At 41.0% G+C, this 20,204-nt stretch overlaps 1 protein-coding gene across 1 annotated transcript; it reads right to left on the bottom strand.

Annotated features, from left to right (window-relative positions):
• Positions 1-8,405: 8,405 nt before the first annotated feature.
• Positions 8,406-18,136, bottom strand: LOC109875486 (gastrula zinc finger protein XlCGF57.1-like). Its single transcript, XM_020467813.2, has 2 exons — positions 17,569-18,136; positions 8,406-11,412 (listed from the first exon to the last, which is right to left on the bottom strand). The coding sequence occupies exons 1-2, from the start codon at positions 17,900-17,902 to the stop codon at positions 10,202-10,204; spliced, it is 1,545 nt and encodes a 514-aa protein (XP_020323402.1). The 5' UTR covers positions 17,903-18,136; the 3' UTR covers positions 8,406-10,201.
• Between the last annotated feature and the right edge of the window lie 2,068 nt (positions 18,137-20,204).

Below are 20,204 nucleotides of genomic sequence, written 5' to 3'. Positions count from 1 at the left end.
TGAGGGGCTCGTAAGTCAGCATTTCACTGTAAGGTATACACCTGTTGTATTCAGCACATGTGATTTGAGTTTATTTTTGGGTTCCTTCCAAGGGGTCGAGAGTTCTAGAAGCTAGTGAGTTTTAGGATTCTATTCAACGAAAAAGGAGAAAAGATACGATTGTATATTATTATTTAGAAATAGGTGTTTTTTTCTTGTTTTCTTGTTTTTTTCTTGTTTCTTCTTTTAATTGTTGACAGCCAGTAGACACCATGTTTATATTGATGAATGTAAAGCAGTGTAGTTGATTATAATGTGAAATGGAAGTTGTTTTCTTGTCAGTTGTTCAACTGAAATGTGTCAAAGGCACACCGATTGGTGTCGCCCCGTTAGTCAGTATGTGTAACACCTGTGCTGGCTTGTCCATCTCGTTAGTGGGAAGGTGTTTCACCTGAGCTGGTCCAGGTTCTATTTAAGAGTGTCTGGCCCAGTGCTCCAGTTGTCTTGATAGATGTGGCGAGTCAACAACTTTAGTTGCTCCACCTTTTTGGTTATTTGCTTCCTGTTTATAAGTTTGAGGTGGTGGGACGGGTGCGCCATCGTCCGTGAGGAGATGGCGCAAAGTACATCTGGACCGTCGGTTCCGGGGATTGGACTGGCCAACACGGTGCGCTTTTCTTGGCGGGGAAAAGAGATGGAGCCTTGGGGGAGAGAAACCTTCGGGAGGAACATCCTAATGGGGCACCTAAAATTGAAGGTTAAAGATGTTCTATGCCTTCAGGGGTTGCCAGAGGACATTAGAGATGTGATGGAGGCCCAGATCTCACTAGAAGAGGTTGAGAGCGCTCTTAGGAGGATGGGAAAAGGGAAGGTGCCTGGGATGAATGGGCTGCCGGCTGAGTTTTACCTCAAGTTTTGGGGTATACTTGGACCAGTGGTTCTCGAAGTCTTGAAGGCCATCCTTGAGACGGGGGTCCCGGGGGGATCAATGGCTGTTGGTGTGCTGTCACTTCTTTATAAGAAGGGGGAAGCAACTGACCTTGGCAACTGGCGGCCATTGACCATGCTGTGCGTAGATTACAAGATTCTTGCAAAGGTTTTAGCAGACCGGTTGCGCACAGCCCTTCCCTACGTCGTCCACGAGGATCAGACGTGCGGGGTAGAGGGCCGCTCTATAAGATGGAACCTACAGTTGATCAGGGATTCCATCGCTTGGGTTGAAGATAGAGGGCTGCCTTTAATGGTAGCAGCGCTAGATCAGGCGAAAGCTTTTGATCGCGTGAATAGATCTTTTCTATTCAGGGTGTTAGGTAGATTAGGATTTGGGGAGAAGTTTATAGGATGGATCCGTACTTTATATGTCGGAGCGGGGTGTCGAGTTAGTGTAAATAGTCACTTAGGTGACGTATTTGACCTCTCGTCTGGGGTCAGGCAGGGATGCCCACTCTCGGCTCTCCTCTTCGTTCTGTACATGGAGCCTCTGGGGGCTGCCATTAGGGCAGACAACAGGGGTGGAAGGCTTGTTGATCCCTGGAAGTGGTGGGCTGCGTGTTAAGATGACGCAGTACGCCGACGACACTTCCTTGCTGTTGTGCAAGGACTCGTGCCTGACAAGGTCCCTTGCCATCTTTGGGGATTTCACCCGAGCGTCGGGAGCAGTTCTGAACCATGCAAAGTCTTCCGTCAAGTTTTTCGGAAGATGGCGCGGTAGAACGGATGTGCCTGGGGGGTTATCTCTCTGTGAAGGTGCCCTGAGGATTCTCGGGTTTCATTTTGAGACCTCCGGCTCAGTGACGCTAAACTGGAACATGCGTATCGCAGTGGTACAGAGGAAGCTAGCAATGTGGAAGGCTAGGTATTTGTCTTTTATGGGCAAAGTCCTGGTCCTAAAGGTGGATGTGTTGCCGTCTCTTTTGTATTTGGCATATATCTACCCATTGCCGGCTTGTCTGAGGAGGCCTCTAGTGAGGCTTGTGTTTCAGTTTATGTGGAGTGGCAGGTGCGAGTGGGTCGCCAGGGCACGCATGATCTGTCCCATCGGGGAGGGAGGTAGGGGGGTACCACATTTCCCCCTCAAGCTGGACTCAATTTTTGTTTCTTTCTTGTTAGCGGAGCTTGCTCAGCCAGTGATACACCCATCCGGTTACCTCCTGCGGGTGTTCTTCTCGTATCAGGCGAGAAGCGTAATGGTGTGGTCTAACACGGGTCCTCGGGCGGAACAGCTGCCGTGGCACTTTGGTCATGCGGCCAAGTGGCTGCGTGCGCACCCCGAGGTTGAAGATGCCCGAGTAGGTTTAGACCACAGGCACCTGTACGAGGAGGTCAGGCAGGCAGGGAGTCCTGCGCCCGTAGCGGGCATCTCGTCAGTGGTCTGGGAGGGAGTGCAGGCGCGGGGCCTGGACAACGGGCTCAAGGACCTGAATTGGTTGAGCCTTCATAATCGTTTGCCGGTACTTTCCGTCTTGTACCGGTATAGTTTGGTGCGATCCCCCACCTGTCCAAGATCTGCTTGTGGCAGGGAGGAGACTGTGCGCCATGCCTTCTGGGACTGTGCCTTTGCCGGACTAGTATGGGCTAGTGCACAGGTGATGCTAGGTGTGGTTAGGAGTGATTTTGTTTTGACATGGGCTAGGCTAGAGAGATGCGTAGGGAGAGCAAAGGGAACGGATAGGGACAGGTTTCTGCTCTGGCTTCTCATGAGTCTCTTTAAAAAGGGACTGTGGGAAGCCAGGAAGAATTTAGTCAAGACAGGGAGAGATTGGGGGGTGGAAGGGATAGTGAGAAGGGTGGAAGGTGATTTGAGGGGGAGGATGAAGAGGGAGGAGAGGAAGTGGGGGAAGCATGCGGCACGGGAGAGGTGGAAAGGGGGTTTAGGGCTGGGAGTGTTAGAGTGGGCTTGGTAAGGGGATAGATTAGGGAAGGGGAGATAGGGAAAGGGTTAGGTATTGGTTAGGTATGACGGGGAGGGACGATGCTCCCCTGAGGTTTGTTTTTGTTTGATGTTTTTGTAAATAGAATTTTATTAAGAATGAATGAGAATTATGATTTTGTAATAGTATGAATGGTATTGATTGTAATAAATTATTTTAACCACCACCTTTTTGGTTTGCTTCCTGTCTTTGCCTCTTGGGCAGATTTAGTGGGTCTCATGGTGGGTGTCTTTTAGGTCCCAGTTGTTGTTACCAGTCTATTTTAAATGTTCAGTCGATGCCCCCAGTGTCTTTCAGAACCCCTCCTAAAAAATAAGTTATATTTTGGGTTCGATATAGCAGCATATTGTTAATATTTGAATCAATGGCATTTCCCTAAAATTTGTCTTTCAGTTGTTATTCTTTGTTTTTTATCCTCAATATTTATATTCATTTTTTTCCTGTGAAGCCATTGTGTTGCATCCATGTCTGACATTGGACAGCAGCCTAGTGGTTAGAGCATTGGACTAGTAACTGAAAGGTTGCAAGTTGAAACCCCGAGCTGACAAGGTACAGTTCTGTCGATCCTATTTGAAACAGCAGAGGTGTATTTGAACAAGGCTGTTAACCCACTGTTCCTAGGCCGTCATTGAAAATAAGAATTTATTCTTAAAGGTAAAATTAATAAAAATGTGCTGTATAAATAAAGTTTGATTTGAACATATTGCAAAACAAATTAACCCAATGACTGACCAATCAAGAGTCTTGCTAAACCTATGAACAAATATGTGCCAAAGCAACACATCTTAGTTTAAATTCAGTATATCTTCCACTATGGTATGTATGTTTATCACTTTTCAACAAACCCAGTCCATTTGTTGAAATGAAAAATGTTGAAATCAACAATATGTTAAAAGATTCAACTATTGAAAATGGAAACAAGCAAATGAATCTCACTTTTCCAGCCTGCTGAAGGCGTGGTGGAGTGGTAAACACCGGGGGCTTGAGGTGGTCTCCCACAGCTCTGCTTATGTCATGTTCTGTGGCCTTGCCATTACATTTCTTGACTGCCCCTGCAACACAGAAACACATTGAGTCATATTATATAAAACACGCAAAGTAATGGATATGGAGCATTTATGGCCTCAGTTACACCTGGCACCTAAATGTGACTTCTGTCATCTGATCATTCCAAGCTGCATTAGGTCTGGATGCACAAAAGTCACAATGTGCTGCATTAGGTTTAGATCTGCCAGGATGGGCATTGTGTTCGGAATTTCAGTCTGGCCACCGAATATGCATAAGCAATGTAAGAGATGGGGTGAATGAGTGGGGGAAAGTATATTTGACACAAATGACCTTCATAATATCAAAGAACAAATGTGTGTCTGAGGGGAAATGAACTTTCATACAGCCAGAAGGGGTGAGAAATTACACCATTATCAGTGGACAATTTGCACTAATGTAAATAAACATAGATGATGGAACATATTCCCCTTTGCTGACGTGATGAACCGCTAAGGGGACATAAATATTTACCATCTAAACCATGTGTGACCTCTCACCTCTCTGGCTGTAGAAGTGTTCTTCCTAACCAGTCCCTCAACAGCTCTCTGACTGAGCTCCACCCTCACTGGGTCTTCAGAGGAGAGGAAGGCTGAGGAGGGATGGGAGGATGAATGGATCAGTCAGTCAAAGTGTAGAGCTGCTGTCTATGCTGTCTGACAAAATCACTATTTTGGTAGTTCCTTAAAGTAAATAAGGCTTTATGACTGCTGAATACCAACTATCAATCACTTAGATCATATATTGTCGTCCCTAGCCCGTTGAAGTTGACATTTAAAATGGTTAAGGTAGGGGTTAATGTAGGGTTTAGGGTAGGGATGTCCCAAGGATCCCGGATAGCATTGACCATTGTGCATTCTTCTGTCTCTTTTACATAGCAGGTGATGGGTTCTGACTTCTGAACTTGAAAATATGAAATATCCTTATTATGCGAAATTGAATGAAACAATAATGTATGTTGATGCTAATATGATGTACAATATTCCATGATGTTTCTATATGATAAAAATAGAGTAATATATTTAATATGCCATATACTCTTTTTTTAACAGTTTCACTAATTAATTTTAATTAACTGAATCATTATGATTCAACATCAATTCACCGTCGCACCTCATACTGTATTGGAGCAGCAGCAGCTGACTTGATCGTTGATGCTAATCATCATGTTTTGAATCTGAGAGTAAATGGATCCGACTACAACTCTAAAAATGAAGGGTTCAATTGGAGTTGTTCTCAGATCCCCTAAGAGCGGTAGGGTTCTTGGTCAATGAAAAACAGCCCCAAAAGGTTCTTCAAAGAACTTGTTGTTAGAAGGTGGGTTCATCGAGGAACCTCCGTTGTTGCTGGACTTCTTCCGGGAACTTCGCAATTACAACTGAAAACGATGGTGACAAGTTTGGATGCGACAACAAGTTAAAAATGTTAAGTTGGGATGATGTTTGCCTCTGAATATGTCCCGAAATCATTTATATATAATAATATAACATACTAAAAATGAATAACCAAGACAATGATGGTTTTCTGTGAATATCTTCCATAACGTTACTATAGTTAATTACCTTAAATATTAGAAAGCCAGGTTTGACCTTCGGCGTTGTATGAGCTACAGTACAGTACCGTTATCTAGCTAGATAACGTTATGTCCTAACTAGGCAGAACTAGGTTTGGATTATTTCCCTAAACTATATTCTTTCCCATATATTGTATATCGTTTTCATAAAGCCAACATGGCTATACTCTCATTAACGTACGTTTCCAATCTAGAGCAGTTCTCCCTATTGTGGTAATGAACTAGCTAACGTTAACTAACTAACTAACTAACGAACTAACTAACTAACTAACTAACTAACTAACGAACTAACTAACTAACTAACTAACTAACTAACTAACTAACTAACTCACTAACTAAGGACGGTGACCTGTCCAGACGAGATGTTACAACGAACTGAATCGTCAATGGATGTCTTCCTCTTTATATACCCTGCTACCAGCATGCAATACTATTAACTCACAAGGGGGCACAACGTTAGATGGACAATACTATCCCATTTTGGAAATGTTACATGTCCGCCCCCTTGTGGAGGGAAATTAATATCTTAAAATATTGAACAATTTGTGTACAAAGATATATTGAAATGTGAAATTAGGCCTGTATGGTACTTCTGTTACTGTATGGCAGTACTGTATTGACTAGTGCTTTCTCCAATTTGTTCTTCTATTTTGCATTCAACTGGGATCAAGAAGAAGGAACAGATATGTTGTAGGACAGCTGCATTTGAAGTGTACATTTAACCTACATAGCAGTCAAAACAAACTGAAATCTATTAGCATACAAATGTGTGTAAATCATCTTTTCAGATCTTCTCAGAAATGAATCAAGTCCATGGAATGGATAAAGACAAAAAGACAATTCAAGGACTAGTAGAGGTAGAGAGGCGAGGCAGGGGTGAGGACATCATCCTGCTATTATGACAGTCCCTGAAGGACTATACAGAAGAGGGATTTGCTCTTATTCCTTCTCGAATGTATTTTGCAATAAAATCAGCAAGTGTAGTAAGATCAATGCTTTACTTTATTATTTATTATTTACTTTACTAATGCTTATATAAAACTACAGCTGAGCATATGCTATGTGCTTTGTTAATTGGATGTGTATTAATCTTTTCTTACTTTTGTTGACACAGATTTCACCGCTCTTCACTCCTTTACTGCACATTGGTGGAAATCCATTTCACCATGAGAGTGAAATTCCGCTGGCCTTTGATGGGGAGAACATCCACGTCCTCGAGGACGTCCCCATGGGACTTGGGGCTCTGCTACGGCTGGATTTGTTTTATTTCCCCTTAAATTTCCCAAAAATGTCAGAAAAACACTTATGTTGTTAAGTTACTGTGTTCTGGGGAGAAGAGAAGTTGGGGTGAAGTTACCAGGGCCGGTCATAAAGATGGCAAACTTCCTATCATAACTAAGTGGATATGATATACACACTAAAGCTGAAAAATCTGTATTTAGCATCAAGTCTACAATATTGTTAGTTTACCTATGATTCATTTTTAATGTTTTTATTGTACATCATTATTTATTGTTTAAATGTCATGAAGAGCACTATACAAAGTAAATGTATTATATATTATGGTCTGACTTGTCTGCAGAAATGTTGCAATTTTGTAATGTGTTTTGATTGGTAAATTGTTTTGTAAATATTAATTCACGTTTGTGGTGCCACTAAATAAACAATGAATTATTTAAATCAATATTGTTATTATTATTATTAAAATATGTTTTTATAATGGAGGGTGGGAAGGGAGTATTTAAAAAATGAACCCCAAAAGGTTCTTTGAGGAACCATGATAAGGGGTTCTTCAAAGAACTTATAGGGTTTCCCACAAAAGGTTCTTCAAATAACTTTTAGGGGTTCCCCCACAGTTTCAATTTGAAGAACCCCTAAAGGATACTCCAGGAACCTTTACTTTTTAGAGTGTATATGGATAAAAGTCACCTTGTCCGAGAGACATTTACATAGTTATACACAACCCATTTTGGGATGACTATTTTGGGGTGAAATAGGGGCCACAACAGACAGACCTGATATCTCCCATAATTCGACGTCCATTGACGTCACGTGCTGACTGGGTATGACCAAAGTTATTCTATTTAGCTGCACTTTGCAGTACATTTTTACACTATAATAATTGTTTCTGATGCCACATAGTCCGTTTTCAAAGGGAGTCGTTGGTTTTTGGGGGCAGTCGCTTTTTAGCTTTTTGTCTGAAAGTATTTTCTCAACTGTGATACCAACTTCAGTCAGCAGATGGCGATTTGCATCTTTCAGGTGATTCTGCCACTGTGACGTATAATCTAGTAGACGGGACGCTTCTTCAACATCAACAGCTAGTCAGCCACCTTGGTTCACTCTAACTTTATGGAAAAAGTTTTGTTCAATGAATCGAGCAACTCCTCTCATACTGGGAAGACTCCCCGGCCCGGTTTACCCCATCCAAGGTGCCCCCCTCACTCAGGAATACACACAGAGCGCCTATTGCCTCTGCCCTGTTTACGCCTCCGAGGTGCCCCCCCCCCCCCCCCCCTCACACAGGAATACACACTCAGACCCTATTGCCTCAGCCCTGTTTACACCTCGAAGGAGTCCCCTCACACAGGAATACACTCAGAGCCTACGAGCCTTTTCTAGAAACTCCACTTGTTTCGCTCACCTTTTTCTTAAAAAAAAAAAAGTTTGAGATGTGGTATCCACTCGGCTCGCTGCCTCTCAGATCAAAGGTGGTTCCATCTGCTCCGTTCCCGAAGTGTGGTCTCCTGAGATTCCAAGTTTGAGGGATCCCTCGTGTACCATTACCCAGGTCGTCAGGAGCATCACCAAGTGAAGATTCACATCCCCAAATGTGGTTAATTTCTTTAATATCAAATGAGACAAACTTATCACACAAGTCAGAGTTAAATTTAAATATTTATTCACTTATAAGGGAGCAGGTCAATACAACGCACACATATAAAGTGAACCAATTGAGTGCTCTACGATAATGATGGCGGGTCAACAAATCACCCCCAGATGATTAATTGAGAGCCACGACACAAAAGTACAAAGGTCTTTTATAGCCAAGATACAACCTACATGACCAACAATAGACATGTAGAAAGTGTCACAAGGTTAAGCTTTGTATGTAAGATCCTTATAATTCGCAGCAGAGTATCTGCTGTAAAAGCACTACTTTTTGTGTAGAGACCAGGGGTCTGGTCCTGGGGTCATCTCTCCCTGGTACCATATAGAACAGAAACATTAACTCATGCTCTGGAATGCGGTCTCTTTAGGTTTTATCACCCAAAAGACATTGTACATTTCCTGTCAGTGTTATCTCCCAGAGGCCCATCTTCAGTAGAACACACAGACACAATAGTTCTAAGAACACTCTATTCTGTTGCATAAAACAACCATTTGAGCCAATAAAAGTATTATAACATAATGTTGCAGTTTTGCTCTCAGTGTCCACTGAAAGTTGACTAGTAACAACAACTGGGACACAAAAGTCACCCACCATGAGACCCACTAAATCTGCCCAAGAAGAGGCAAACAGAAGAAAAACCAAAACAAAGGTGGAGCAACCAAAGGTGTTTACACTCCACATCTGTCAAGACAACTGGAGCACTGGGCCAGACACTCTTAAATAGAACCTGGACCAGCTCAGGTGATACACCTTCCCCCTAATGAGATGGACAAGCCAGCACAGGTGTAACACATACTGACACCTTAAAAGAATGCGCACCACCAACAGAAAACAACTTCCATTTCACATTATAATCAATTACAATGCTTCACCTTCTACAATATTAACATGGTGTCTACTGGCAGGCAACAATTAAAAACGTATTTTTTCCCTTCCTAAAACTCACTTGCTTCTTGAACTCTCGTCCCCTTGGAACATAACTCATCTCTAATACGGAAAGTCAAAAAATAATTTGTGATCCATGGACCGCACTGGCTAAATAGAAAACACAAATATTTTTGACTGCCCAATCTTGAGACAATCAGAAACTAAGTTGTCCTCACCATGGACACAAGCACCAAAAATTATGTTGTTTTGACAAGTAGCAATAAATCACTGATATCGATTAGGGGGGAGATCAGATTGTACTTGCTGTTGAAACTAACATCTAAAAAAAACACATGGAAATGGGAGATATCTTTTAGCTCCCTGGTTAGAGCACAACCTGCAGAAGACAGTCAGCTACATTTTGGAGAGATGCATTTAAATGTAGGTGTCACTAAACAAAGGAACGCAACACTTATTTCTCATAACTCATCAATATCATGTTGAAATCAATTGTGCCGAGAAGAGGGAGATGAGGTTGCACGCCCTGTTAAAACTAACAGCTCAAAAACCACACGGAATCTGGGAATAATGTGTACATCCCTGGTTAGAGGACAATTGGTAGAAAACAGCTCGCCACATTTTGAAGTGTTGCATTTTGACTCAAGTGGGTCACCAACGTGGTAAGTGTAACGACTCTTTTTGTTCGTCACTTTTTCTTAAATCTCATAAATAATACTCTTCCATTTCAGAACTGGATTTCCCACCTGAGGCTAATATCCACATCATGCTGAAATCAATAGAACAGGGGGCAAACGTTTAGGGTTCTACATTGTGACATCATTAAAATACTCCTACTACAATGTTAAAACATTCTACATTGTGAAATCATTTCATTGATACCATGACACAAATCTTTCATGCATGTATTTTCTGATGTTTGATCAGAGATCTTTTTTCAGAGTATCTCTTGTCACACTGATCACAGCTATGAGGTTTCTCTCCTGTGTGTGTTCTCTGGTGTATCTTCAGAGAGCTAGACTGAACAAAACTCTTCCCACATTGATCACAGCTATAAGGTTTCTCTCCTGTGTGTGTTCTCTGGTGCGATATCAGGCCATTTCGCTGAGTAAAACTCTTCCCACATTGACTACAGCTATACGGTTTCTCTCCTGTGTGTGTTCTCCGGTGAATCTTCAGTTCCCCAGATTGAACAAAACTCTTCCCACATACAGTACAGCTATAAGATTTCTCTCCTGTGTGTCTTCTCTGGTGTGTCTTCAGAAGGCTAGATGTATAAAAAAACTTCCCACATTGAGTACAGCTATAGGGTTTCTCTCCTGTGTGTGTTCTCTGGTGAAGAGTCAGATTGCGGGAACTAGCAAAACTCTTCCCACATTCATCACAGCTATACGGTCTCTCTCCTGTGTGTGTTCTCTGGTGTGTTACCAGGCTTCTTAGCTGAGTAAAACTCTTTCCACATTGATCACAGATATACTGTTTCTCTCCCGTGTGTGTTCTCTGGTGTGATATCAGGCTGGTTGAATGAGTATAACTCTTCCCACATTGAGTACAGCTATAAGGTTTCTCTCCTGTGTGTGTTCTCTGGTGAAGAGTCAGATTATTCGAAAAAGCAAAACTCTTCCCACATTCATCACAGCTATATGGTTTCTCTCCTGTGTGTACTCTCCGGTGTGATATCAGAGTGCCTATGTGAGTAAAACTCTTCCCACATTCATCACAGCTATACGGTTTCTCTCCCGTGTGTATTCTCTGGTGTGATATCAGGTTGCTTAGCTGAATAAAACTCTTCCCACATTGATCACAGCTATAAGGTTTCTCTCCTGTGTGTGTTCTTTGGTGTACAATAAGATGGCTAGATGTATCAACACTCTTCCCACATTGAGTACAGCAATAACGTTTCTCTACTGTGTGGATTCTCTGATGCATTTTAATGCCTGCTGATGAGGTGAATCTCTTCCCATAGTCAGAGCGGTGATTTATCTTCCCTGTGGGTCTCTGCTGGTGTTTCTTGAGGAGTTCTGATCTGGAGAGACTCTTCTCTGCCTCGTCAGCATCATGAGGTTGTTGAGGCTCCCCAGAGGGTCCACGATAGTCACGTCTCTCTCCTGTGTGAATGACAAAGTCATACAGATGGTTAAAGGCCCACAACAGCAGAATTCCATTGTAAAAGGTGATGCCAACAGCGTAGCCATGATGTTGTACAACAATTGACGTATGTAATGAATGTAATGATTATTTGACATTTGTCTTAAAATGAGCAAGAATAGTCATATTTTGTCTTGTTTTCACATTAGTATTAACATCTAAGATTGTAGACTAGAAATAAGTTATTCATGTTGTTGAAACTCTTAGCAGTGTGCCAGACGACTTTTGGTCTCCAATATAGGCCCCTTTCTGTGTTTGCTAAAATTGTATGTAGTATATCTGCCTGGAGCAAAAATGGTGAGCAAAGATTTAGTTTTTCACAATGTATTCTGAATGGGGGGAACTCAGGGGAGTAACCTCAATTTCCAGGTTGCTAATGACTGCATTTCACACTACTTTGGATTATAACTGTAAGGCTCGTTTGAATGTCCAGCTTAATATAATGTTTGTGTCATCATCGCAAATCAACCGCTTTGTACATAAAAAACACCAACCAGTAAAATGCTTCTTGGCTTTTTCATCAGCCTGACAATGAGAGTTTGTACACTGTTTGCTAAGTTGTTCAACCTAACTATACCATACACCTACTGTAGGACCCATAACTTCACCTAACAACAAATATAGGAAAACTGCTCTGTGTGTTGTACAACAGCCTATCCATCTAGGAACAGTTCTCTACACATTATGAGCTAAGTATCTCTGTTAGTCTGGTTGGACACGAGACCATACTATAAATCAAGCAGACAATAACATTATAAACATCAATTTGTTAGGGATGTTGGATCCAACATGGAGCACGAGATAACTGTCTTGACCAGAGTGAAGAATGAAGAAGCACTTTGGTTGTTGTTGCATGTCGTGATATTTGTCATTTGACTGGCATTCAGAAAATGATTTCCTGGATCAGCTGAAGATAGTTGAACATGTGACTGCAACTAAACAGCTACAGTATTAAGAATTATGTGTAATTATTGAAGAACCGCGTTAATGACAGTATCCATTTGAGTGTTGTCAATAAAGCTAAGATTCAATTTTTTTATATATTTCACCTTTATTTAACCAGGTAGGCTAGATGAGAAACTGCAGCGATCGGTAAGCTGCTCAGATACCTGATGCTTAAAGTTAGTGAGGCAGATACAGTGGGGAGAACAAGTATTTGACACACTGCCGATTTAGCGGGTTTTCCTACTTATAAAGCATGTAGACGCCTGTAATTTTTATCATAGGTACACTTCAACTGTGAGAGACAGAATCTAAAATAAAAATCCAGAAAATCACATTGTATGATTTTTAAGTAATTAATTTGCATTTTATTGCATGACATAAGTATTTGATCACCTACCAACCAGGGTTGTGTGTCTTATTTATTTAATCAAACAGCGTGCTTAAAGCATCAGAGAAGTTCAGTACATATAGATTTTATAAAAAACACATGGGGCGATTGGTAGAAAGAACAGATGACTCCTGGTTGACCAAGAGTTATTTTAGTTGGGGACAGCACTGGAACATGATTCTGGGGCTCCCAAGTGGCGCAGCAGACACTGCATCTCAGTGCTTGAGGTGTCACTACAGACACCCTGGTTCAAATCCAGGCTGTATCACAACCGGCCGTGATTGGGAGTCCCATAGGGCGGCGCACAATTGGCCCAGCGTCGTCCAGGTTAGGCAGTCATTGTAAATAAGAATTTGTTCTTAACTGACTTGCCTAGTTAAATAAAGATGTAAATATATATATATATATATTTTTTTTTATCGGCAAAATCGCTGTCTAAAAATACCGATTTCCGATTGTTATGAAAAATTGAAAGCGGCTCCAATTAATCGGCCATTCCGATTAATCGGTCGATCTCTAGTCATAATGATAGTTTAACCAGGTTTCTAGGATATATCGTATATTCTAGAATTGCCAGTGAAGATTTCCTGTGGGGCAAATTATTAGAGCTGTTGATAAGTCATTGTATAATATTCAGCCAATTTATTTTCATGACCTTACATTAAAGGCAATACATACCTAGATTCAATTACCTTCATAAATTGGTTTGAAACCTTTGTTTTAAACCCTTCTCAAAGTTGGTGCCTTGACAGATTTGTAAAAAATTGTTTGTCATGAAACACTATTTTATTTTAAATGTAACCTTTATTTAACTAGGCAAGTCAGTTAACCTCTTGAAGCTAGGGGGCACTATTTTTATGTTTGGAAATACAACGTTCCAAAAGTAAACGGCCTATTTCTCATGACCAGATGTGTGAGTATAACAGAACTGATATTGCAGTCGAAAACCTGAGGAAAATCAAACCAGGAAGTGGCTTCTATTCTGCAAGCTTCATGTTCCATAGCCTGCCTTCGCTCCATTTAAAGAGATATCAACCAGATTCCTTTTTTCTGCGGCTTCCCTAAGGTGTCAACAGTCTTTAGACATAGTTTCAGGCTTTTATTTAGAAAAATTAGAGAGAAAGATAACATCGCATCAGGTGTTCGCATGAGTTTTGCTTGCGCAACAGAGCTTGGGCAGACATCGTCTCTCCCGCTCCTCCCGAAAAAGACAGTGCCGGTTGATATATTATCGATTATATATTTGTAAAACAACCTGAGGATTGATTATAAAAAACGTTTGACATGTTTCTGTGGACATTACGGATACTATTTGTAATTTTAATCTGCGTTGTCGTGACCGCTCGAGCCTGGTGATTTCTGAACATAACGCGACAAACAAATGTCGGTATTTTGGGTATAAAAATCATCTTTATGGAACAAAAGGAACATTTGCTGTGTAACTGGGAGTCTCGTGAGTGAAAACATCCGAAGATCATCAAAGGTAAACGGTTAATTTGATTGTTTTTTCTGATTTTCGTGACCAAGCTTCCTGATGCTAAGTGTACATAATGCTATGCTAGGCTATCGATAAACTTACACAAACGCTTGGATTGCTTTCGCTGTAAAGCATAATTTCAAAATCTGAGACGATAGGGTGATTAACATAAGGCTAAGCTGTGTTCCAAAATATTGCACTTGTGATTTGATGAATACTAATATTTTCTAGTAATATTATTTAGTAATATTATTTGACTGTGGGCTCCCAAGCTCCTCTATGCTATTCAGCGGTTGCTGACTAAAACTATCCCGCTACAGGGATGGGTAGCGTCAAGAAATTAAGAACACATTCTTATTTTCAATGACGGCCTAGGAACGGTAGGTTAACTGCCTCATTCAGGGGCAGAACGAAAGATTTTCGCCTTGTCAGCTCGGGGGATTCAATCTTGCAACATTACAGTTAACTAGTCCAACGCAATTACGACCTGCCTCTCTCTCGTTGCACTCCACTGCGAATGCAGTAAGCCAAGGTAAGTAGCTAGCTAGCATTAAACTTATCTTATAAAAAACAATCAATCATAATCACTAGTTAACTACACATGGTTGATGATATTACTAGATATTATCTAGCGTGTCCTGCAATGCATATAATCTGACTGAGCATACGAGTATCTAAGTATCTGACTGAGCGGTGGTAGGCAGAAGCAGGCACGTAAACATTAATTCAAACAGCACTTTCGTGCGTTTTGCCAGGAGCTCTTCGTTGTGCGTCAAGCATTGCACTGTTTATGACTTCAAGCCTATCAACTCCCGAGATGAGGCTGGTGTAGCCAAAGTGAAATGGCTAGCTAGTTAGCGCGCGCTAATAGAGTTTCAAACATCACAGCCTTAGAGTAGTTGTTCCCCTTGCTCTGCATGGGTAACGCTGCTTCGAGGGTGGCTGTTGTTGTTGTGTTCCTGGATCGAGCCCAGGGAGGAGCGAGGAGAGGGACGGAAGCTATACTGTTACACTGGCAATACTAAAGTGCCTATAAGAACATCCAATAGTCAAAGGTTAACCTCTTTCAGCTAGGGGGCACTATTTTTATGTTTGGAAAAACAGCGTTCCCAAAGTAAACGGGCTATTTCTCAGGCACAGATGCTAGAATATATGTCAAAATATTGTCTGTGAGTATAACAGAACTGATATTGCAGGTGAAAACCTGAGGAAAATCAAACCAGGAAGTGGCTTCTATTCTGCAAGCTCCATGTTCCATAGCCTGCCTTCGCTCCATTTAAAGAGATATCAACCAGATTCCTTTTCCTACGGCTTCCTCAAGGTGTCAACAGTCTTTAGACATAGTTTCAGGCTTTTATTTAGAAAAATTAGAGAGAAAGATAACATCGCGTCAGGTGTTCGCATGAGTTTTGCTTGCGCAACAGAGCTTGGGCAGCCATCGTCTCTCCCGCTCCTCCCGAAAAAGACAGTGCCGGTTGATATATTATCGATTATATATTTTTAAAACAACCTGAGGATTGATTATAAAAAACGTTTGACATGTTTCTGTGGACATTACGGATACTATTTGTAATTTTCATCTGCGTTGTCGTGACCGCTCGAGCCTGGTGATTTCTGAACATAACGCGCCAAACAAACGGAGGTATTTTGGATATAAAAATACTCTTTATGGAACAAAAGGAACATTTATTCTGTAACCGGGACTCTCGTGAGTGAAAACATCCGAAGATCATCAAAGGTATGCGATTCATTTTATTGCTCTTCTGATTTTCGTGACCAAGCTACTTTGATGCTAGGTGTTCATAATGTTTTGTATAGTGATCGATAAACTTACACAAACGCTTGGATTGCTTTTGCTGTAAAGCATATTTTCTAAATCTGACACCACAGGTGGATTAACAAAATGCTAAGATGTGTTTTGCAATATTGCACTTGTGATTTCATGAATATAAATATTTTTAGTAATATTATTTGAATGTGGCGCTCTGCAATTCAGCGGTTGTTGATGACAATTATCCCGCTAAAGGGATGGGTAGCGTCATATAATTGGTCATATAATTCCTATAATAACTACAACCTAAAACTTCTTACCAGGGGAATATTGAAGACTCATGTTAAAAGGAACCACCAGCTTTCATATGTTCTCAGCAAGGAAATTAAACGTTAGCTTTCTTACATAGCACATGTTGCACTTTTACCTTCTTCTCTAACACTTTGCACTATTTAAACCAAATGGAACATATTTCATCATTTATTTGAGGCTAAATTGATTTTATTGATGTGTTATATTAAATTAAAATAAGTGTTCATTTAGTAGTGGTGTAAGTGTCAAATCGGCCGATTAATCGGTATCGGCTTTTTTGGTCCTCCAATAATCGGTATCGGTGTTGAAAAATCATAATCAGCCGACCTCTAATTATGACCTCATGGATGAATTCTAGAATATAATATATAGCCTAGAAACCTGGTTAAACTATCATTATGACAGCATGGATGAATTCTAGAATATACTATATAGCCTAGAAACCTGGTTAAACTATCATTATGACAGCATGGATGAATTCTAGAATATACTATATAGCCTAGAAACCTGGTTAAAACAATCATTATGACAGCATGGATGACCAGTCCTTGTATTCATAGTGTAGTGAATTCAGGGGGTTGTCCTTTGCTGAACTCAAACCTGGGTCCAGTGACTGTCAAGCCAACACCTTATAACTGTTACGCCAAGATCTCTGAACTTCTTGACATGGTCGCTAGGTGTTGGGTTACGGTTGCTACAATAGCTTTCTCTTAGAATTTGAGAGTGGTTACACTTCTCCTTCCCCTATCCCTCAGCTGTTCACCAAACCAAGTCTCTGGGCAGTCCTTTTGTTGCTGTTTAAAAAACCCACACAACCCAGCAATCTGCAGTTCAAACAATAACAAATCTGTCATTCCGCCACTGTTATGGTAATAAGATGATTATGGGGTTGGAGAAATGTAACTACAGACAGACAGACCTACGGATGCAAGGACTGACCATCCATGATATAAACATGATAGTTTTAACCATGTTGAGGCTATACAGTGTTGATTTACATTGTTTCTAAACATTAGAGTAAAAAAAAGCTTATTTGGTGAACTGACGGGGTAAAACAGTTGAACCAAGCTCATGAGGCATGTGTTATATTCTTCAAGAATCAATGGCTATAAATAATTTAAAAGTCACAATATGGATGTAACAATTGCAGATTTCCACTTTAACACCAAACATCAGTCCAACAACTGCAGAGTTTTTGCCTCTGTTTTTAAGACAGTACTTACTAGTGTTAATCAGGGAACGGTTTCTCAAAACCATCTTATGGCTAAATTCATCGTTAGAACCATTGGATGCCTTAAGACGCGTTTGGGAAACCGGGCTCAGATATCCAGTTTCCTCATCTTCGTCCTCCTCCCTTTTCGGTGTAACAGTCATCTCATCCTCCTCCTCTTTCACGCCATAAACTGCATCTTCCTCTCCTTTTACTGTAACATCCTCCTCCTCTTTCACACTGAACGCGTCTTCCTCTTCTTTCACAGTAACGGCCTCACCCTTTACTTCTTGTTTTACTGTGATATCTTCCTCCTCTTTAGAAGGAGAGTAGCTTAGTGACCGCATGGTCGGGGATGTTAGCTAGCTAGGCTAATGCTAACTTAACCAGCACGCTAGCTGAATAATAACAACACCGTAAATATGTACTTAAATCGGATAACTACGTAGACGACAGAAGTAGGTTTAAAACACAGTGGCTAATATACACGAAAGAGTCTAAAGAGCTTTATTGGTTCGGCTGTTTTGTCTAACAAGCTACCGAGGTGGCTGACTAACTGTTGTTGCTGCTGCTGAAAGAAGCGTTCCGTCCACTAGATTATACGTCACACCAACAGCATAACCTTAAATTCCCAGACCGCCCTCAGCTGACTGGAGTGGGTAACGCAGTTGAGTAAAAATGTTATGCACAAGTTTAAGGTGCAGGGCGCCTGAGTTTTTACTCACCAGTGTAACAACACAGTGTGGTTAAAGACTTTGTAACTTAGTTGTATTGAAGATCTGGTTCCCTATAAGCACAAACAGATATGTTTTTGAATTATAACATATGTATTAATTTATTTCGGGATTCTGGGTAACCCACAGCAGATTTATGGAGAATTGCTGTGGGTGAGTTGAAAATTGAATGGTCCCGGGATAGAAAAGCATAAAGTTGACATTACATCATAAAATCCACCTTTTACATCCTACATTAGCAATTTATGTTTTAGTAACTACTGTTGTTGGTTTGGTGTCAAATAAGTCACTCTTTATATGTTATTTGCCGAATCTCAGTTTTCCATGTGGGTTTTTGTTACGGAGTCTAGTGGATAGGTATTTGACTAGCCGGACTGTTCCCCGGACTCCACATGTATGGATTTGTACAATGCACAAACAAGGCTATTGAACTTGACATTGGTGTCTGTCTTTATTCATTTATATTTACTCAACTGCGTCCAGTCAGAAGATGGACTAGATGCCGCTTAAAGACAGACACCAATGTCAAGTTCACCCAGGTCATATGACACTCAGGCTATACTCTATTTTTGAAAGAGTACATTAACCAAGACCATACGTACATTTATGACAGCTGGACGTACTATGGTCAGAAGGATACAGGAAGCAGAATGTAAGCAAGATAACTGATGACTAACACGTGAAACGTAAGCATGCAATGCATACATTATTTTTAGGACGTGAAAAGGGTTCTACAATCATTATAACCTAACCAAAAGCAGATATGAGCGTTAGTGGGCGTGACCAAGCAAGCTCGGAGATGAAAAGAAAATAATGGAGAAAGGTCAAGGGAAGCTATTTTCATATAGAGGGAGGGGACTCTATACGTTATGCAAAGACAGAATCCTATAAAGGCAGGACTCTTTAATATGAGAATTTAGTCTCTTTACATGGGGGTGCTCGGCCCTGTTATGTTTGTGATAGGGTCCTTCCATGGAAGGGCTCAGTTTTGCTACTTTGTATTAAAGTCTTTATTGAATTCACAAGTTCTTGTAAGAGTATTATATTTCTGAGACAATTCTCCACGACAGTGTCCGTTCATGTTTTTCAGCATAAACTACTCTGCAGCCACTTAGTGTGGTGTGGACACCAGGTGAGGCCACACACAGATTCCTGTTGAACACTGTCACTTTAACTACCTTAGTTTGTCAATAACAGTCTCCTTCACTTCATTCCTCTCTCCCCTTCTCCCTACATCCTCTAGGTTATATCAGCTGTGTCGGTGAACCCTTCCTGCATCTGAACTGGCTACATCGAGGGCACAGCATGATCAGATGTGAGAGGTGTTAGAGTTGCGTAAATTCGAATCTAGTATCAGGATAAATATAACAATGAGTCACCGATTTTATACTATGTATTTTTTATTAGCTAAGTAATAAATGGCAAATGCAACTTTCGTATATACGGGCTCACTGTAATACCACGCAGGGCAGAACAGAGAACTGACAAGATGTATGTAAACAGTATTCTTTATAGAGACTGAGCGTGGTTTAAACTTGCCCAGCCTATTGCAGGCACTCAGGCGGGTACCCGCCTCTTGGCGCTTCTTGGAGTTCTCCCTCCTCGATGTATAGATCCTTACTGTTCTGGTATCGCAGCCTAGTTAGAACAGTTGCTCAGTTCCTGCTATTGTGTTGTTCAGTATTTTTGCATCTCAGTTAAACCTTGTGATGACCACCCCTCCCTATCACAACTTTGTAAGATACAGCAAGTCACACCATGTGCTCAATATTGTTACATACAAACACAAGGACAAAGCATCTGCTGGGCTGTTATCTACAGTTTTGCAACATGCAGGTCACACCATGTTACTCAGTTCTTGTCACACACAAACAGGCAAGTAGCAAGCAGTTGTTTAATCTCATAATGATGCTCC

Source organism: Oncorhynchus kisutch, linkage group LG20 (genome assembly GCF_002021735.2).
Source record: "Oncorhynchus kisutch isolate 150728-3 linkage group LG20, Okis_V2, whole genome shotgun sequence".
Lineage (NCBI taxonomy): Eukaryota > Metazoa > Chordata > Actinopteri > Salmoniformes > Salmonidae > Oncorhynchus > Oncorhynchus kisutch.
This window is presented reverse-complemented; position numbering and strand designations above follow the sequence as displayed.

Bases quoted from the DNA above. Each gene is read 5' to 3' on its own strand.
- LOC109875486 (XM_020467813.2), bottom strand. From the start codon at position 17,902: ATGCGGTCACTAAGCTACTCTCCTTCTAAAGAGGAGGAAGATATCACA. The intron at 11,413-17,568 runs GTAAGTACTGTC...TCATTCACACAG, and splicing joins CCGTTCCCTGATTAACACTA to GAGAGAGACGTGACTATCGT.